Raw genomic sequence first — 22,143 nt, forward strand, 5'->3', positions numbered from 1 at the left:
TTTAAAGACATTGCTAAAGTCCCTCGGCAGACTTATAGAAGCCTCTTTAACACAGACGACAGCCGAAAGATGAAACGTCCAATAGGAAAGAGGCTTGGAAGTCTCCTTCAAAATGTGGAAAGTGTGTTTTCCTTCCCTCTACATGACTTGCCCTGGGCAAAATTTTTAAGGCAATTTTTCTATGTCATCTGCCTATTTCTTCATGTCTTCCTTCCACATCCTCAAAGATAAAACTTTTATTATAAGAATTCACATGTGGTAGCACTTCTTCATCCCCTCTTGCCTGAGTTTAGGTCTTTTCCCACCTTATAAAATCACCCGTAACCTGGAGTCTCATCCCATCTTAATCTCAGTTTCCATTTTCTCATTGGCACAAATCTTAGCTGGATATAAGGTTAAATTGACTTATGTGAGTATATGACTCACAAATACTATTCTAATTCCTCCAGATGATTTTTCATCTTTTCCTGCGTTTGTAAACTCCACAAATATTTTAGTAGAGGAATTTCAGAGAGCAAAACAAAAATAAGTGGAAACATGCAGATAATATGGGTGAGGATATTTTTGTGCCAAAGGACAATCTGAACCCCAGAAGTCAGATCCTCTGTGGTGTTCTGGCTCTTCAGAGACGCCCATCTTTTGTCTCTCATGAACTCCGTGCATTTCTGACATCCAGTTTTTTTGAGAATGACCTCTAGCAACACAAAAACCAGAACAACAGGCTTAAAGTGTCCAGTGTTTGCGTACCTTGGTCTTTTATAAACCATCTAGTAAGGTAAATGTCCTGTGTAGCCATTTTATAACTCAAGTCAAAGGTTTGAAATTAATAATTTTACAAGGCTTCCACTTAGCCTCCTATTTTTGTCATTTTGTTTTGAAAGGCTAGTGTCATTTCTTATAATTCATAGTTAGTGAACCAAAAAGGCTTTTGATATACATATGAACCAAATTTCCATTACTTCATTTTTTTAGCTTAAATTGTCATTATCCAATAGTGTTTATTGAATCAGATTTGTGAGGAATCTGTGAAATTTGTTTATTGTAGGTACCCGTGACACCACATTGTGAAGTGTATCCTCTAAATGTTTATAGAATCAGTGACATGCAATTTTTGTTAATTCTCCTCAAGAATAGCAGCTTATCATCTACTGGTTATAGTGTCATCTACCGTCATATTTAACCTTTTTAGGACACTGAATCACCAGAGTTATCTGCTTTAATAATGCACATTTTTCAGCAAGAAAGTTTGAGGGCAGTGATTTAAAACGGTCCATAGATCTTTGACAGTTTCTAAGCTATTTGGTTGGTGGGCTTGACATCAGTGATTCTCCACTGAAGATCTAGAAAGAAATATAGCAGATATCTATATAAGATATTTAGTTCCCTTTTCCTCACTCTTCAGCAAAAATATAAAAATTTGGTAGTAGTCATAATCAGAGTCTTGCCCTCAAAAATGGAGCAGCTGCAAGTGTAGTCAACACTTCAGTACTTCTTGTTCATTCATGATCTTTGCAGAGAATCCACTACAGTAAATATGACTTTCCATTAAAAATACTTCTAGAAAATATCTTACCACATACTGAAAGTTTGAAAAGCTTCACTCCTTTAAGAGAAAAATAAATGAATTCAGTTTAGTTCAATTTAGTGAATATCTAGTAAATATCCACTGTGTTTCAGGCAAGGTGCTAGGCCCTGGGATTACAAGGGTGAACAAGACAAAGTATGCTCATTGTCCTCAAAATCATGTTCAATCCAGTGGGAGAGATGAACACACATATTTGGTTTTAGCCGAGGTTTGAGATCTGTTTTAGAGACAAAACCAAGTTGGACTAAGTTTCTCTATCGCTCTCAAATCACCCTGTTTTGCTTCCCACATTGACTCCTAGCACCTAGAACTATAGTAACTGGCCCATAGGATACTCAGGGAGTGTTGTTAGAAGGAATAAACTTGAGGATTCAGCAAGGACCTCCTGGAAGAGATAATACATGTCACAAAAAAACTCAGGTGACAAAGACTAGAATGACCTTCCTGGAAGAGGGAACTGTCTAAGTAAAGCACGTTAGATATAAAACAACATGTTGTAGGGGTGAATAGAGCACATACAAAAATAAAATAAAATAAAATAAAGCAGAATAAGGGTATGCAACTAAAGATATGAGCAAGGGTCAGGTCTTTGTATTCATGACTAAGACACTGCACTTTATTCTGTCATTGAAAATCATTGAAGTGTTTAAAGCAAGTCAAAGGGTAAGATTTGTGTTTTCACAGAAAGCCTTGTTAGACAGTAATGTGATGCCTTCAGGACAGCCTGGCACTCAGATCCTATGTTTGTCCTAACCTCAATCTAAGTACTTGAGCTCAGCCTAAGACGAATGGACACTGGGAGGCTTGAAGTGTATGTAGATGCAGTCCATGACAACCATCGTGAAGAGCTGGGGTTACTGCACAGACAATGCAACATGTCATTTACTGTCAGATCTGGGGGATGCTGTGCTCTGGGGTCTGAGAGAGTCTGATGGAGCTCTGCAGCTTTTAGAAACAGCAGGCATTGTTATGTATAGCTTTCAGAAACCCCTTCCAATCAGGCTCACCCTCTCTGTCAGTTAGAGGATAAACTCCATGTTTCTCAGCAGTCAGGTTGAGAGAGCAAAAACAAAGAGGATGAAGACAAACTGAATTCTAGCTGCTAATCTCTGAGATGCAGTATATAAATATGCCATATTCACTCTCTTTCATTTGAATCTGCCTTCCTGGGAAGAGACCATATGTCATAAAAAAATTCATAGTTTCTTTTAGATTAATCTTCAGTAGGAAGCCCAAAAATATTAAATCTCAGTACTCTCACATTTTTCACCTCCCCTCATAAACAATTCAATTCAATTGGAATTAATATTTATCGAGTGCTAACACAATGCATGGCAATATAGTGGATGCTGTAAGAGAACTGCTACATAAAAGGGATAATACCCGTGTCCTACTTTAAGAAAACAGTCTGTTTTATATGAGACAATAGGAACAATATAGCAATAACAACCATTGCACCACAAGATCGGATCAAAAGTTATTTAATTCTGTCACCATTTATTAACCATCTACCATATTCAAGGAAACCAATATGTCCTAAACCAAACTTGAGAAGGCTATGTTGAGGAAGACCAGAAAAAAGGAATATAGATTTTGTTTGAATAAGAGAGTTGTGTCCTTTGTAGAGAAACAGATTTGTGCTATCCTCATGTGTGAATAAATGAGGCTATTCCTCTCAGCCAGACAGAGGTGAATAGATCCTCATTTGTTGATTTATCTGGAGTGTTTTTGTTTGTTTGCTTTTGGTTAAACGATCTTAGAGGTCTTTATACATTGCTGTATTTTGCCAAATTATGCTGCCCAAACTAGCCCAGCATTATGTAAAATTTGGTTTTTCCAAAAACTCCAATAGATAAGAATACAGGCTCTGTCATCGCTTGGATTTAAATCCGGACTCCACCACTTATTAGGTTATTAGATCTTTTTGTCCTTCAGTTTCACCATCTACAAGATGAAGATAATCACTACATTTACATCACATCAATATTGAGAGACTGAAATAAAATAATACCTGTAAAAACCTTAGTCTGGGACTGGCTTATAGTGTTCAATGAATGTGAGCTATTTTTCTCCTACAGTAATATGGAAGAAATTAAGATATGCATTCCCAAAAGCATATAGAACTATTTTTAGAGCTTTTTTTTTCGTCAAGCCCACATTTTATAAACAGTAGATAGACCAGTGGATAGATGTGTGGATAGTGGATAAACAGATGATTGTAGTGATAGGGAGATAAAATAACACAGGTTGCGTTCCCTGGGAAGGGTTATAAAAGATGTGCATGCGGGAACTTTGTTGGGAGGGTCACAGGATCAGCTTCCTTATTCCTACAGCTTCCAGAGTTTGGGAAGCTGGTAGCCCTTACTTAACCAAATCCCTCTCTAGAGAATGCCCTTGGCTAAAGAAGGCCACCCAAGGCCATGACCCCTTTACACGAGCAGCCTGAATCCAGTGATTGATGTAGCAGGACAGGGGCCCAGTCTTTTTTTTCCTCAGTTTGAGCCAACTCTGAGGAGTTATCCAGAACATCCCATAAAATAGACAAAGGCCTTTGGGTGAAGGCACTGAACTGTAACCTGCTGCTGCCCAATCCTGCTTTCTTCTCCTCCTCAGAGGTATTGATGCTGAGAGTGTGTAATCAAAGATCATGATTTAATGAAACTCATAAGATTTACTGCTTCACCAAGGACATTCTTAAGAAAAACTAGCTTTCCATCTTTCTATAAGTGCCTGTGTCAGAGAAGAATATGAGAATACTAGTATAGTTTGGTTTGGTGCTACTGACTTTATTCCTGATGAGGCTCCTGCAGTTTTACTCATCAGAGTTTTGTACCATTTGTGCAAATATCAACCTAATGAAAAAATGCAAAAACATGTACTTAGTGCTATTATGAAAATAATTTTAACCTCGTGGACCCCTGAGAATGTCTTGGCCAATGGATTAGAAGTAAATATCCTACATTTATAGTCCTATAAAAGAACATGTGGAAAGTAGTTTAGATCGTTTTAATACACCAAAATCTTGTTTTTTAAATGATACCACTTACCATTGTTAGAACCATTATTACCATGATGATTGACATGAAAGCAGTTAATCTAAATCTTCAAATGTTAGTGACAAAAATATTTTAAGATTAATTTTAAAAATAACTTGCATAATTGCCAAAAAGTAGAAGTAACTCCATCAACTGATGAATATACAAAAGGAATAGAAATTATCCAGCAATAAAATGAATAAATTATTGAAACATGCTATGGGTGGATGAACCTTAAAAACATACTAGGTAAAAGAAGACAGTCACAAAAGACCACATATTGTGTTATTCCATTCAAGAGATACCCAGAACAGGCAAATAGATAGAGCTAGAAAGTAGATTACTGGTTGCCCAGGGTGGTAGGAGGAGTTAGGGGAAGTGAGGACTTATTGCTGGTAAGGATGGGTCTTTTCAGAGGGGATGATGAAAAAGTTCTAGAATTGATTTTGGTGATAGCTGTACAACTCCATGAATAACATAAAAACTGAATTGTATACTTTAAAAGATACATTTTATGGTACATTAATTATATTTCAATAAAAGTATTAAAAAGCAAATTGGTGCTTTGTGACACACTCAACATAGATAGAACATTAAATTTCAGCCCGGTCTTAAGTAATTATTTCTCTTCATATTTGTAGGAGCATATATTGAGAAGTGATTTTTCAGGAAAGTGAGAAGGGAATTTTCTGACTCATTAAAATTGAAAAAAAACACGTTATAACAGTAATAACAAGGACATATTAAATAGTAACTATTATTAAATTAAGCGAGGAGCTGTGTTGTCTGCTTTGTATGTGATTCTCCCTGCAATTCTGAGTTAGATAACTCTGTTCCCATCGTGTAGATAAGGAAGCACTCTCGAGTTTTCAGGTGCCCCATTAACATTCCTTACTACTTTAAAATTCTACTTGACAAGAATTATGATAGGAGGCAACTCCATTTTTGAATAGGTAAAAGAGCCAACTTTTAAACTTCAGTGTACTTCATTCTAGGCCGAAAGAACTTATATTTTCAATTCCACTCAAAGGTTTCAAGATTCCTAATAGAAGAGTGGTAGGTAGTGTACATGATAGAGGAGGCAGATTTCATCTAATAGTGTACTGTCTAAGAAGATGGATTCGAAACATAAAGAGCTAATAACACCAAAGATTTTCTTTGCTAGGTCATCCTTTATACATTAATTATACAGAAGCACCTGCTTAAATGGATATTCTTGCTATAAGAGTGTTTTTTTAAGAGAGGGCTTTTTGCCCTTACCCTGCACTTGAGTTGGGAGATATTATCAGAGAGCTATCAGACAGGTAAGTTGATACAGCAAGACAAAGTTTATTTCATTTGTAGTATAAGCTTATTCATTTACCTGAACAATGAATCATCATTGTATAGGAGACTGTGTCACCATGACAGCTAGGGTCAGATCGTCTCTGTCCTGAAGCTGCACTATGGTTTGAAATTAGATATGTATTCATAAAAACTGCTTTAACTTTTAAAGTTTTTAAGTTTCTCTTATTTGTGCTTCTAATGTATAGCATAAAGTAATATAGCCCTACAATCTCCTGCTATTCATTTTTAATATCATTCACAAATAAATGTTGCCTGATGTATAAAAAAATAATTTTTCATGTTTCTCTATAACTCCATTAAAGACAGCAATCTCCAAATAACTAGGTAGAATAATATGCATTATTTTTAAAACTTAAAATATTTTTATTTTTATTTCCTCTAATTTCAAGGGTACTGTTTGCATACTATTTGTATCTGGTCTTGTGGGTGCATACATTTTGCTCAGATAACAATTGGATATTTTTTAACTCTTTAAAATAAAAACATTATTTTAAAGTCAAGGCGGAGGGAATAAGATGGGATCGATTACTTTGATGGGATTGATACTAACACCATGCCTGACTCATTCTCCACATTATTTAATCTAATCCTTCCAACCAGGAGCTAAAACAGTCTCATTTTTCTGCCAATTGCCAACAACTTTTCTATTTTCCCTATAAAATGGAAAAATCTATTTATTTTCTGTTTGCTTGTGCTTTTTTCATTCTTCTGCTGCTTTCCTATACTTGTTTCTTGTTTATACCACCACTTTTTTTTTTTCCTGAATCACCTGGCCTGACTACTGTTTTTCACAGTATCTCCAGTTATCACATGGGTTTTATACAGTCCTTGGTTTTGCTGCCCTTCTACCCAGCTGCACAGCTGATTCAAAGCTTACAACTATGGAAAGTGGATTCTATTTGTTTGGTAGCCTTTTTTTGGCAGCCTTTGCTCTTACTTTATTTTACTTTAGTTCTCTCCTATTACCGAAGTTTTTGAAATCACTTTGCTCTGAGAGTTAATTTGGTTGATTTCCTTCTGTCCTTTGTTTAGTTGTCCTTCATTACTTCCAGTTAGATTTTCCCGTTTCTTTAAATGTCAAACAAATTCTTACTTTTCCTTATGAACATAGTCATTGATCACCAAACTTGATGCTTATCTTCATTTGATCCAATAAAATACATGTAAGGATCTTATTTAATACACACACGCACACACTGCATTAAAAATAAGTCAATTTAAACAATTGTGATTCTCTTGCAGAAGCATGATGGCCACTTCACAGTCATCCAGTTGGTCGGAATGCTCCGAGGCATTGCGTCCGGCATGAAGTATCTTTCTGATATGGGTTATGTTCATCGAGACCTAGCAGCTCGGAATATATTGGTCAATAGCAACTTAGTTTGCAAAGTTTCTGATTTTGGTCTCTCCAGAGTGCTGGAAGATGATCCAGAAGCTGCTTATACGACAACTGTAAGTTTATATGCCCTTTCTTAATATAGTTTGTTTACTTTTATTGTTTTTAATGTTATTAGAGTAATTCTGTTTCTGCCTTCCTAATTTTCTGCTTGTATTTATTACTTTGCTAATTTGACATCGTTATGTATTTGAGAAGTATTTGCTTTGGGTGTCTAGGTTATAACAACAACAACAACAAAAAAGAAAACAAAAACTTCATACTTGACTGTTTTCTTTCTTTCGTTGTACTGGGACTTCAACATCATGCTTAACGTCCATGTCATGACTGGATGTTATAACATGGGCTGAAGTATCTTTGATGATTTAATAATTTTCTTTAAATAGAGTTCTGTGTATCTAAAATGTATAATTAATTACTAACTCAGTAATAGTGAGGAACCAGTGACTACGAAATGACTTTTTTCCCAAATGTTTTTGAATGATCTGATCATACTTAGAATGAACAATGTGGGTTTCTTTGGAGACATATAAGTACACTCTAAACCTTTTCCTAAATGATGCTTGGAGAAAATGTGAGCAGAAATGCAAGTTTAAAACTTTAGAACCAAACTGTCATCCACAAATTGTATCACTTCAATTTGTCCTATGAATAGTGTAAATATTTCTGACTGCCCTAAATCAAGTCATTTCATTGATCTCGTTGGTTATTGTTTTGAGGAATTTGGTCTCAAAGTCTTTGTTGTGCTGTCTTCAAGCTACTAATTTGTAAAGTTATATTCGGTTATTTTTTAAACAAACCTTCACCATTAACTCATTTGGCAGTCAGTTTCAATGAAAAAGAAGTCATTAAAGCTACTCAAAACATTTTTATTGTATTCTCATTTTCTCACTTTATACATTATTTTAAAAGATGCAGCTTCATTATTGAGTTCCTTTTTATTTCATGCTCTATGAGTTGTTTTGAAACTTTGCTGTATTCAGTTACTCCAGAATAAAATGCAACTTTAATATTGTGAATGGAATATTTTATGCATTACTATATTTGCTTTGTAGAAATGTCCTCTATTAATTTACCAATGATATTTTTCAGTTTCTTCAACAAAGAAATATAGTTCTAAGGAAAATAAATTAATTTCTCATTGTCTGATATATAAAGTAGCCATGTAGCAGTATCTATTGATCTTTTAATTTGACCAAAAAGCTTCATAAAAATAAGTCTATCAGTTCTGAAAACAATTTGTTCAGTTTAGAAAAAGCAGTATTTTCAACTCCATTTTTAAATTGGAAAATATCATAATTATTTTCACTTCTCTCAAGGTCTTTATTTTCATTTATCTTTACAAATTTATAACTTAAAACAACTTTTGAAGTTATAGAACAATGAATATAAAATTTTTCCATTAAGCACATTATTTCCAATGCTGAAGAATAATGTTTAAAAGTATTAAATATTCAAAATGTAATATTTATAAAAATTGCAACAAATACGATCTACTAAAAAATAAAATATGATGGGAAATTACTAAACTCTTTGTGGCAGTGAGCCTATATAGATAGACTTCAAATTTAATAAAATAATATTTTAACTGCTTTTTAAAATGGTTAGCTTATAACTAAATGTAAGATACTGACGAAATGCAGATTACTGAAATTTTTATACATATGTAAGTTTTGTTACATCAAATCTAACAGGCAGACTCTGTCTTATGGGATTATAAAGACTAAGAGGCCTAGGACAGTGCTGTTTAAAATTTAGATTGGACCCCAGACTTAAATAGCAGATTTGGTAACCAGAATATTAACACTCTAAAACCTGCCTTTGAAAAGCTGTAGATTATGTCTTGATTAAGAAATAAGTCTCTGAATTTAGAAGGTATCAATTAAATGGCAAATAATATAATCAAGTTTTTTTTTAAGTCTCAGAACTACTTACTGTTCAGAGGTTTGACTTTATAATGAACACGGGCATTCAGCACTTAAAATAGTAAAGCTCTTGCCTTTAAAGACTTTATACTTTGATAGGGTAGAAGGCTCATGCTGCCTTGCAATTCAATACATTAAGTGTTGTCATGGGAGACTTAAAAAGAAGTATAGAAGTACCAAAAAGCAGAGTTTGAAGAAGGCTTCACAAAAGGTCAAAATTTGAACCAAATCTTAGGAGAATTTATTAGGCTGACAAGTGGAGGAAAGGTAGTCCAGATGGGGAAAGAAGAAAGAGAAAAGACATGGAAATGCAAAAAAGTGAATGGGCATATTGATGAAAATTTGGGGCCAAGGGCAATGGAGGGGCCAATTTTCCTGGAATAATTGTAACGGTACCTGAGTGGCACTCCAAGAAATTTGAAGGTTTTTGTATAGCAACTAGGAGACAGACACTGATTTATTTAAACAGGAAATAACAAAAATAGATGCATGTCTTACAAGATATTATTAGGGCCGGGCGTGGTAGCTCACACCTGTTATCCTAGCACTTTGGGAAGCCAAGGCGGGCGGATCACCTGAATTCAGAAGCTAGAGACCAGCCTGACCAATATGGAGAAACCCCATTTCTACTAAAAATACAAAAAAAAAAAAAAAATAGCCAGGTGTGGTGGCGCACACCTGTAATCCCAGCTACTTGGGAGGCTGAGGCAGGAGAATCGCTTGAACTTGGGAGGCGGAGGTTGCAGTGAACCGAGATCATGCCATTGAACTACAGCCTGGGCAACAAGTGAAACTCCATGTCAAAAAAAAAAAAAAAAAGATATTATTTGACAACAGTGTGAAGAAAGGAAGGAGAGTTTGAAGGACAGGAGGACTAGCAGCAGACAGACCAGTTAGGCATTACTGCAATAAACCAGAATGGTCATATGGCTTTAATTAAGGCAATGACAGTTGGAATAAAGAGGAGGGAAGAGAAATAACATAAATTAACATATGTTGTACATTATATGTTCATTATGATTCAATAACTAATTGGATATGAATTGTAAGGAAGAAGGAGGATTTAAAGATGGCACTAACATTTCCAGATTGAACAACTGGTTAAATGGAGATGCTGTTAATCAAGACAGAGAATCCCTATTAGAGATGACCTGGCTAATGGTATTAGATTACAAAGCAAAAGTATAACAGAAGATATTCTATTATAACAAAATTGTAATAGACAGATATTCTGTCTCAAAGGCAAGATAATGCCAAATGATCATTGGCATTCTGTCAAAACTTTGTTTATAAATTTTAGAGCTTTCTCTGAATGTACTTAGTCCCCAAACACTTTTCACATTTCCTCTGAAAAAGAATGAGATAGTTAGAAACCCACCTAGTGAAGATACATGTCAATTCAAGCAAACCCTGTATAATAAAATACAGAGGAAGAATGGTCATTTATATGAAAAGGATTCTTTGTTTTATAAAAACATCTGCATGAAAATAATTTTAAAGCAAAAGCTCCCTTGATACATATATATTTTTATGTATAATTCAGGTTTTTTAAGTTGTATCTATATATAACTTTCTTTGAACGTTTATTTTACCTTAGATGATTTTGACTTTTCTCTTGCTGTGTAACTATAATTGTTATTTGCTCACTATTTGTAACCTTTTTTTTTTTTGAGACGGAGTCTCGCTCTGTCGCCCAGGCTGAAGTGCAGTGGCGCGATCTCGGCTCACTGCAAGCTCCATCTCCCGGGTTCACGCCATTTTCCTGCCTCAGCCTCCCGAGTAGCTGGGACTACAGGCGCCGCCACCTCGCCCGGCTAATTTTTTTGTATTTTTTTAGTAGAGACGGGGTTTCACCATGTTAGCCAGGATGGTCTCGATCTCCTGATCTCGGGATCCGCCCGTCTCGGCCTGCGTAAATGTTTTTATAATCTGTGTCAGGAAGGATTTGGAGGAAAGAGAGGCTAGGAGGGCTTATAAACAGGAAGACATGATGGATAAAGGTTGGATTTTGTGGGGCCGTTGTCGGGGTGAGGTTTGTAATCTTCAAGAAAAAAATATCTTTAGAACAGTATGCTACATGGAAGCTATCCTTTTCTAATCCAAATAGGGGCAGAATAGACATTTTCCATTCAAATGACTGCCAATTTAGAGACCCACAAATCACAACAAAGAGCCATCAGAACTGGTTAAAGAAGACCGTCAGGGAGGATTGGGTGAGCAGTGCGAGCCTAGCTCTGGGTATGGTACTGAACTGGTCCTCATGTGGAAGAGAAGCAGAAGGGCCGTGGGATCCCGAGTGGCCAGACCAGAAAGCAATGTGACAAGAGAGATTACCCTCCAATAGTGAGTCTTTCAGAGCCCCATGTAAAAATCGTATGCATGTAATATATAAGACAGTATTAGCCACATTTCAAAATACACTAAAGTAAATAAAGAATGAGATTTACACCTAAATATAAGTAGAAATTCTAATATTTTCTTCTTCAACTTGAGTGTTCTGCGTGCCGTGCTCTAGGTCTAAGACATATTCATTCACTGTGTACTTTACACAGTTTATTATGGAGTTACCATATTTCAGGCACTATTCTTTGGAGGGCCAATTGTGAAACAACTTCGCTAATTATCAGTCCCAAAAAGGACCCCCATTCCATGAGGAAAATAGCAAAGATCATCACTGTGCCAACCACCAGAAATGGGAGTCCATATATACTTATGCCCACTGCATCCTGGGCTACTATGTAGGTCCACCATGCACTGGTTACCTATTTCCCTAAATCCAGTGAAAGAAAACATGTTCACAAGTTATGTGAAATGGATTTCTTTCTTAGAGATAATTAACAAGGGACAGAAGTCTTGGATCCATTGTGTGTGGGTCCCCCAAGGCTGAAGACAGCTGAGCAGGAAAGATGTAGTCTTGATGCGAATGCCCCACTTTCACAGCTGAGGGACCCTGAAAGGCAGCCCATCCTGGATTATATACCTCAGGGGCCACATGACACACTGCGCAAAGCCGTAAAGGACATCCTGCTCCCAGGGAAGAGAGGAACAAAACTCAGGCTGTCCCATGCAGTTCCTTCCTAACTCAAGCTATTCAATTTCCTAAGAGGGACAGGTTTCAGGCTGTTCCTCCCTATTTGAGGATATTGCATTCCCAGCACATTCTACTGTTATTCTTCACAAGCAAGCAAGAAAGAGAGCTGGGTTGGTCCAAGACCACTCAAAGAACTCTACTGCACCACTAACCAAAAATAAAGGGATTATTGAGAACAGATAAATGGCTACACAAGAATAAGGCCAAGAGTAACCAAATATGGCATATAATAAAACTCATATATTGTCCGAGAGTGGACAGTGCAGCATAAAAGGCAACAAGAGTTTAGCAGAAGATTTTTCTGGTATAGTATGTAAACCCTGAATTAAAATACATCAGGTATCAAGTCTTTTCAAAGGAACTTTAAAATCTGATAATGGCATGAAAACCAAGAAATATGTATTGTGGGCCATGATAGAAGGAAATAAATGCACAAAAATCGGATTTAGATGTGAACTGAGGCCTTGTTTTTACATGCCAATTCTATAATGAGATTACAAAGCACTTATGAGAGATTAGTGAATGATTAGGGTCCATACCTAACAATAGATATATAATTAGTGTTATGTGGCTAAATTAATTTGCATAAAAGTTACTGATAGTTCACATTGTGTCTCCATCTGATTATATGGTCTCCTGTCTGGTTATAATTTAGGTGCTAAGAAATCGCTGCCTTTTCTGAGTTTGACACACATTCACATGGACAACTGTTTTATAACCAGTTCCAGAGGAGGGACTCTCTCATTTGAATATTGCTAGGCAACCCAGTCTTAAACTTACATTGAAAATGCTAAGCCTCTTTGCTCTCAATTATGGAAATGAGGTCCTATTTACCTAAAAAGAACATTAAAAGATATATTATGGTGCACATTCATCCATTTTAAGAGATAAGTTTCATTTAAAATATAATGGCAGTTAATGTTCAGATTTAAAAAAAAAAATTCTCATGAGTAAACTTCTTTTATTATATTTTGAAGATCAAAGCAAAATGGAAGAATCATTTATTGCAATACTTGTTAAAAATTTTATGAGTCCTTGATTTTAACTTTCAATTGCATCGATTTTGTGTTATCCATGGCAAATTTTGGTTTTGTTTCTTTGACAGCAGCAATTCAGTGGAAGTACTTTCTTTGTTGAAATACAGAGCCTCATTACTGACAATATATAATCTGCATAATTACAGTTCTGTTAACATCTTAATTCTGTTTACTTTGCATTCATAGGACCTCTTCCAAGCTCTAACACTTAGCCTCAGTTATTCTCCATAAATTCTGAGAAAAGTCAAATTTTCCATCCGTCTAAGAAGACATTAGCCTATACCCAACATGGAGATAATTATAAAAACTAATGAAGCAGCATGAGGGGAAGGTATTTAATGTGTGTTTTAAAGTTGGGAGAGATTCACCTTCACCTAATTTAGGTGCTTGTGAATTGGCTTGACTTTTTGAAGTTAATTTTTAAGCCTTGAACATGTCCAACTTTAAGAATAAATATTTTAACACAAGTGAGATCTGCCTTTAAGTACTTTCATTAACACGGGTAAATGAGATTTGTCTGGAGATCATGCTTAACCTTTTAGTAAAACATACTCAGAACTTTCACTCACTTTGTCTCTTAAAGGGTTGGTGTAAAAAGTTTGCAGCAAGAAAAAAAATGAAAAGTTTCAGTTACAATTATATTATAACCAATGCACTGAATAAAAGGACTCACACTGAAAAATGTTACTGATTTCTTGGATTCTGAAGAATAAAACTTCATCCATTGAAATTCTACCACAGGATTCTCTGTCATCAAGTCACTGGTGGTGGGGCTGACACTGTGCGAAGATGCAATACGTGGTAAAATGCATTTTACACTAACTCTACCCTAGTTAAACTGGGTCTCAGCTGAAAAATTACTTGCACCCAATTTTTCTCTAAGGCTTGACCAAGCTAAAAATGGAGGGGGTTTGACTGCTTTAGGCACAAAACAGGCACTTAGGTAGAAAATCATGAAACCAAATGTGTTAGTCTGTTTTCGCGCTGCTAATAAAGACATATCTGAGACTGGGTGATTTATAAAGGACAGAGGTTTAATTGACTCACAGTTCCATATGGCTGGTGAGGCCTCACTATCATGGCAGAAGTGAAGGAGAAGCAAAGTCACGTCTTACATGGTGACAGGCAAGAGAGAACATTTGTAGGGGAACTCCCATTTATAAAATCATCAGATCTCGTGATGGTCACTACCATGACAATAGTATGGGGGAAACCACCCTATGATTAAATTATCTCCATCTGGCCCTGCCCTTGACACGTGAGGATTATTACAACTCAAGGTGAGATTTGGGTGGGGACACAGCAAAACCAAATAACCTACTAACATAGCATAAGCTACATATCGCAGCATAAATAGAATATAAGAACAAGTTCCTTCAGAGAATTCACTGGGAAGTTCAAAGAAAGGAAATGGCCCTTTTTTTTAGGCAAACCTAAATTCAGCCACATAAGAATAAAGAAAAGTGAGAAAAATAGCAGCATTATCAGAATGCTATGATGTGAAGATTTAAATAACTTATTGTTCAGTAAAAAAGGTGGTAAGGAAATAAACCTTGGAAAAGTGAAAAACATTAAAATCCAGGCTAGATAAACCAAATTCATCTATTAAGAAAGGAGCTATGCCACTTGGGAAAAACAACAAAATGACTATTCACAAAAAAAATAGTTCTATGATAGATACTATGCTAGTAGTCAATCAAAACCATTCAAACGTATTCACCATTATAATTCGCTGATGAGGAAGAAATCGATGTGCCAATACTAGGTTTCCTAAACTCACAGGAAAACAGTGCTCTTGATCCAGCAAATGTCTGAAAGATTAATTCATGAAGAGAAAATCTGACAGTTTTGATACACCTTTTTCAATATAAAGTTTTTGTAAAGGATATTCTAATTATCTAATACAAAAGATATATTCTTAAAAATTAGTAGTCTCTACATCTTGAGCCCATTTGTCAGAAAGCAAATTCATCACAATGGAGATGAAAAAGAAACATACGTAACAGACGAGACAGAATATGTGCTAAATGCATGGTAAGAGTCTTCTCCGATAACTGTTTGAGGTGTGAACACCATAAACATCAGCTTGGATCATAGGCATAGAGACCCAAAATCTTAATGGTACTTGTCTGGGATGATAGTTTCAGAAGGACACGGAACTTTTATGAAATACACTTCTTAGGTGAACTGACAATGCTAGATGTTAAGCATATGGTGGAAAATGGGAATTAATACAATACCAATGGAAATTACTGCATAAAGAATTACTTCCTGAAAAGCCCTCATCTATGAAGCTTAGGAAACAACAGTTGGTGATCATTACAGAGTGATTTTTAGTAAAAACAAATGAAAAAGATTTTGAGATTATCATACACAAAGGAGAAAATGACTGATAAAATGTGAGCTTCATCAAAAACTTTGAAAATAGATCCATCTGGCTCAGTCATATATACTATTAAGAGGGCAAGTCGGGCTTTGAGAAAACCTCTATATTTTATTTGTACAAAGCACGTACAAAAAAAAACCCTAAAAAACAAAAACAAGAAGTCCTTCTTACATGTAATAAGCCTTTTGTCTCTTCAATGTGTGTTTTAAAGAGAGGACTCTACTCAGGAGGCTGAGGCAGGAGAATTGCTTGAACCTGGGAAGCAGAGGTTGCGGTGAGCCGAAATTGTGTCACTGCATTCCAGCCTGGGCAACACAAAGAGACTCCATCTCAAAAAAAAAGAAGCGGACTCTAAGACATAGACCTGGGAAGTCATTATTTAACACAAGAGAATACTGAGAAACTCCAACTTTCTTTTCAGCACTCAAGATTTGGTGTGTCACTTACAAGGGGTTGTTTTGTTTCCATTTTGTCCTAAGATAACATTTCCTATAGATTTGTGATGAGCAAGAGATTTTATCTATTACATTTTTTAAAGCTTCTCAACACCCACAGTAATATACTACTTAATGACTTCTTTATTAATTGCTGATAATAAAACCAATAAGAAATAGATAGAAAGAGATTGAAATTATAAGAACATTGTCTTTAGTACAATTACATTCATTTCTTCTCTGATATCATTGTTAATCACAACCCACCAATCTGTAAACCTAAAACAATCTTTAACATATCGCAAAAGAAATGAAAACTCTGCCATAGAAAGAAGTAAATGTAGCAAATGTTAAAGCACTTACAATGATGGGTTAGGACATTCCCAAGCAGACAAGAAAATTCACAAACAGAGGGGAAAAGTCTCTAAAAGCATATTTAACACAAAAGAATATCTATAGCCTTGATAAGATCCAAGAAAAATGATTTATTAAATCATAGAATACATAATATTTTAATACTTATAAATATCTGCAATGCATCTAGTCCTAAATACTAATCAGTGAAGAATAATCAAATGCCAGTCACAATTCTCAAGATATTTTCTGTACAATTTGATGAATAAGAACCTCATGAAATGCCAAGTGCTGTTTGTTCGTGTGTTAGCAACATTTAGCATTGTCTAATTGAGTAACTCTCCCTGTTCCCATGATTCTAGAACAAACCCAGACTAAATTGATTTACTGAGAAAGATCAATCAGCACATGTCCAGCAAGCAGAGTGTACAATGTCATTGCCCCATCTTGCTTGTGCAGAAAAAAAGACAAAGTAAAACTGTATACAAACATGCTGACTTTTTTTTTTTTTTTTGGTAACTTTTTTTTTAGGTTCAGAGGGTACATGTGCAGGTTTGTTACATGGGTAAATTGTGTGTCACTAAAGTTTTGTGTATGAATTATCCCATCACCCAGGTAGTAAGCATAGAACCCAATAGGTAGTTTTCAACCCTCACCTCACCCCCGTCTAGTAGTCCCCAGTGTCTATTCTTCCTTTCTTTATGTCCATGCATACTCAATTTTGCTCCCACTTAAAAGAACATACCTTCTGACGTTAAACCTAGAGTTTCAAAGGTACCAACACAGGAAATAAAGTTATAACTGATGTTTAATTGCTAGTTTCATCTCTGATATGAAAAGAATGCTTTTTTCCTTCAACAATAAATAGCTAAAAAGAAAAACGTGATAAATACCGGACAAACCACATGAAATCTTTATGGGAAAGTTTACTTATTCCCAGGGTAAAAAACTTCACATCAATGGCAAATAAAGTGAAAACATTACCGGTTATTTATGCTGTTTGCAACAGACACTATTGGCTGCCCATTCAACCTCTCTTGTTATTTCTTCCTGGCAAATGAAATCTTGACATTTGGATGTTTGCAATGAGCTCAGATCCAAGAAATAAATCAGGATTTATATGTCAGTTATAGTTATACCACTATCCTTAGACACTTAAGTTTTACACTTTGACCGATCACTTAAATATAATAGAAGTGAGATGAGGAATTTCTTGGAAAATTTCTAGTTGAAATCTATCAAAAATAGGTTTGAGTGGGGAGCTTTCTAGTACTGGCCCTTTCACTTTCTTTATTGCTTTGAATATGGTTTTGGGAGGACATAATGCTTGGAGCTGTGACAGCCCTCTTGCAGACATGAGGCAGCAAGCCTAAGGAGTTACTCTTGTTTTTTATTTGTAATTTAATTAAATGTTTTATTTGCTTAAGCCCCTGAGTATTGGGTATTATGACTCTATGACTTGTATCTGAAGACATTCTACCTGATAATAGTAATCAACAACTATGAAAACTTCCATATTAGTAGATAACAGAAATAGAAAAATAATAAAATGAGGAGTTTAAGTAATGTATCCCAACAATCACACAAACTAACTAGGTATAAGGATACTATAAACATAGTTAGTTTGGGGGTCCAATAATCACAATTTATTCATTTTACATATATTCTTAATATTATTAGTCACTAAGTTAGGCAGTGGGGATAAAAGTGCTGTGAGGTGATAAATATGTTACCTAGCTTGATTGTGGTTATGATTTCACAATGTATATTAAAAACATCAAATTTTATACCATATATATATAATTTTTGTCAATTATATTCAATAAAGCTGAAAAAAGTGCTGGGGAGAAAACTTTAAATGATCATGCTATTGTGTATGTAATTATAATCTGAGATTCTATACAACAAATGTGTGAATACCTACTGTTTTCGTAGGTACTATTCTGGTCACTGGACATATTCCAATAAATAAGCTTTCTTTATACAGTTTACAGTCTTGAGGATGGCAGAAATAAAAAATACTTTTTAAAAGTTTTTTAAAAAGATAATCTCAGATAGTGATAAATATTGGATATATAACAAAAGATAAAAGTGAGTAGCTACCTTGAAAAACATGGCCAGGAAATATTTCTTTAATAAGGTTGTCACCTTTGAAATAAGACGTGAAAATTGTAAGGGTACCAGCCAGGAAAAGATTTGAAGTCAGAATATTCAAAGATGAGAGAAAAACAAATACAGCTCCTAAGATGGGAACAAGCTTGGCATATTTTAAAACTAGGAATAAAGCCAGGATGGTTGACACTCTGAGAGGTAGGAGAGAATGTTAAGGAACCAAGGACAGAAGAGCCAGATGCTGTAGGAACTCAAAGGTTGTGGAAAGGAGTAGAAATTATATTCTATCTACAAAAGGAAGCCACTGGAAAATTTTAAGCAGAGGGCAACATATGATTTGTGTTCTAAAGAGCTCGCTCTGGCTGTACGTTGAGAATGATTTAGAGAGGGGAGGGGAGAGAGATAGCAAAGAGATCTATTTGCACAACCCTAGACAGGAAATGATGGTGCCTTGGTGTATGCTGGTAAAGAAAAAAATGAAGAGTGGTGAAGATACTTGGGATATCCCGTGGCAATAGATCTGCTTGGGGAATATACATATGTATATATATATTTTGTGTGTGTGTACATTTTGAGTTTTTCTTTTTGTTCTTCTAGATGAGGAAATTGAGGCCCAAAGAAATGATTTACACAAGTCACACAGCTATTCCATGGGAGACTATGTCTGTTAGCCATTGCAGTAACAATGTTTGGGGAAAGTGCCTGTCGCACAATCAAATCCTCCTTCTTCCCCAGTAGTTTCCACTACAAATTCTCTTCTGTCATATGCAAACTCCCTTCAGTGTCTCACCTCTGAGACTCTTGGAGAAAGCAATGGATATCAGCAGTTGAAAGTCTTTGAAGGTTGGGGAAAAAAGAGAAAGATCTCTTAGTCTTTGGTGATAAATGTTACAAATGCAAACATATCTCAAAATGGTTTTTTTTTTATTTTTCTTACCAACCTTTTCAAATTATTCTACAGTGAATATTGTACTTTTATGGTAAAGGAAAGAAAACAGTATATGTTATAAAACTATAGAAAGAAAGAGCTCCTGGCAGAGTTCCAAGATAGCCTTCTGTTTGGTATATTTAAAATGTCTTCTCTCTGGTATTACTCAGTCACTAAATAACATGTTCGTTTGTTTTAATGCTACTTCTTTAATCAAAAAGATGGCTGGAGGTCACTTCACTAGGCAACGTTTATTTTTAAATGAAAGATAAAGAGATTAAGGAAATGAATATTACTACTACTGATTTTTTAAATGGAATTCTGGGCAATATACCAAGAAACCTCAGATTCTTCCCCAGAGTTTCAAATCCAATACCTACTCCTCAATGTCACCATAGGGCCTACCATAAGCCCCAGAATCATCAACTTTTCCTAACCTATAAATAATGATTAGGAGATCTGAAGCTAGAGAAAATGCTACAGAATCTTCAAGTGTGTTTTTTAAAGATAAAAAATGTTAAATATTGTAAAAACGTATCCATATCCTTATTAAGAAATAAATGCCTTTTTTTTTTTTTTTTTTTTTCATTTACTGTATTTTCCCACCTGGCTATCTGTTGGTTGGTTTGTGCTAGCTACTTACTGATCAGGCTTATATAGGTCAAACCTTTGCAGTCATGATTTATTGCAGGAAAGCAAAAGAAAGCCACTGAAAAGATGACTGCACAGAGCTTTCCTCAAACTCTCCCTTGGGCCTCTCTGTCTCTTCAAGGAACAGCTCTGAATGCATCTATGATCCATCAATATTTTCATATATTCACATCATTCCCTGTTCCCATTAACATAAACACACAAAGTTTCGCTGTACCTAGTTTTGCTTCTTTAAACTTGCAATAAGAACAGGGTATTATCATATGAAGCATACACATTACTCAGTTGTTTAACCATCCTCTTAATCAGTGTATAATATGTGTCACAAAAAGGCAGCTGCTAAATGAATTATACATAAAGGTAATGCTTTCTAGATTACTCCTGCCTGTATATATTGCATAATTTAGGTCTTGGTCCTTAATTTTCTTTTTATGGAAGCTGAATCATTACCTTGTTCTTTTAGTAGTCCAAATGTTTGTTTTTCATGTATGCTATAAAAGTAAACTTTTTAAGAGAAATCAACATTTTAAATTTGTGTTTATAGCATGTAGTTTTCTAAAGGCTCTTTTTTTTTTTTTAGGAAAATTTTCAGGCTGTGTTTCTCAGTTAAGATGAAACTATGTTTACTTTTAAAAATAATTGCCACTAAAGGAAAAGCATAAATTTGATAGAATCAAGTTGTTTTCTTATATAAAGTAAAAACTAACAAAGAAGTCAAGGAATAAACTATTATACCCTCATCTCCATGCTACCCTCTATAGGTTCCATAGTCAAGGCTTTTCAGTAGCCCAGTATGGATATGGAGTCATTAAGAAATGGAAATATTGCAGACATAATATGGTAGAGAAAACAGTAGGTTATAAACTTGGAGCTGTGACTTTAATCTCAGCTTGACCATAATTCAGTGAACAGACATGGATCATTAATTTGAAATCCTTATACCTCGGTTTCCACATCTTGAACAGAATTAATAAAACTGACCACTCTATTTTACAGAATGTTATAAGAACCAACAGGATAATAAATAAGCTAAATCATAGATCCTTAGCCGCTATTGGGACTAACAACATAGGAGTCACCAGAAACACTTATTGAAAAATGCAGATTTCCAGTTTCAGCCGCTGAAATTCATTTTTATTCAGTATGTCTGAGGGAAGAATAGCAAGAATTTCCAATCTGGAAATTCAGATTTTTAATAAACACCCAGGTGATTGTGAAACAGGTTATCTAAGGGTACCATCTTGATTAACTGCCCTGCTGCAATCTAGACACATATCCAATTATTTCCTCCTCCAGCCTTACACATCATTAGATAGGACAGAAGTCACAAGCAGGTAAAAGAATTGTCAATACAGTGGAAAAGGGGAGGAAATAGGAAGGAAAGGGAGTAAACAATGGGAAGTTAGAGCTGTTCTGGTTACACTAAGCATACTACACAACATAAATTAATAATTTCCCTGACATTATTCTTAGCATTACACTATTCTATCTCACCCACACACTTTTAGTTTCTAACATAAGATAGTTTTTCATGTAAAACATGCTTTATAATGAAGAGTGAGATTATGAGCGCTAATTTATTTCTCTGTTGTTCTTTTTGCTGAATTTAGTATTTTCCCTTTTGCTACCTTTTTCTTGCATTTTCTTCTCTTTAATATATCTATGACAATTATTTTTCTCCAATATAGACCAATGTAAAAATGTATGTCCCTTCCATGGCACTTACTGAAGACCTTAAAATTTTGTGAAAATACCTTTAAACTATGATATAACTGTAACCAATGGCCAGAACATAAACAACTTTTCTTAGTTGCCTCAGGTGCTTAATTTTATCTCAGAGTCTTAAAACAATTATGTATTAT

At 35.1% G+C, this 22,143-nt stretch overlaps 1 protein-coding gene across 2 annotated transcripts in view; it reads left to right on the forward strand.

Moving 5' to 3' along the window:
• EPHA6 (EPH receptor A6) overlaps nucleotides 1–22,143 on the forward strand; it is a 930,608-nt gene that overhangs the window by 814,214 nt on the left and 94,251 nt on the right. The window contains exons 8-10 of one of the 2 annotated variants that reach the window (XM_025376848.1): nucleotides 7,210–7,419; nucleotides 11,438–11,631; nucleotide 13,603. In XM_025376848.1, coding sequence (XP_025232633.1) covers nucleotides 7,210–7,419; nucleotides 11,438–11,631; nucleotide 13,603 — 405 coding nt within the window. Of the gene's footprint in view, nucleotides 1–7,209; nucleotides 7,420–11,437; nucleotides 11,632–13,602; nucleotides 13,604–22,143 lie in introns of those variants that run through there. The other variant, XM_025376846.1, reaches the window with a different exon arrangement.

Source organism: Theropithecus gelada, chromosome 2 (assembly GCF_003255815.1).
Source record: "Theropithecus gelada isolate Dixy chromosome 2, Tgel_1.0, whole genome shotgun sequence".
NCBI lineage: Eukaryota > Metazoa > Chordata > Mammalia > Primates > Cercopithecidae > Theropithecus > Theropithecus gelada.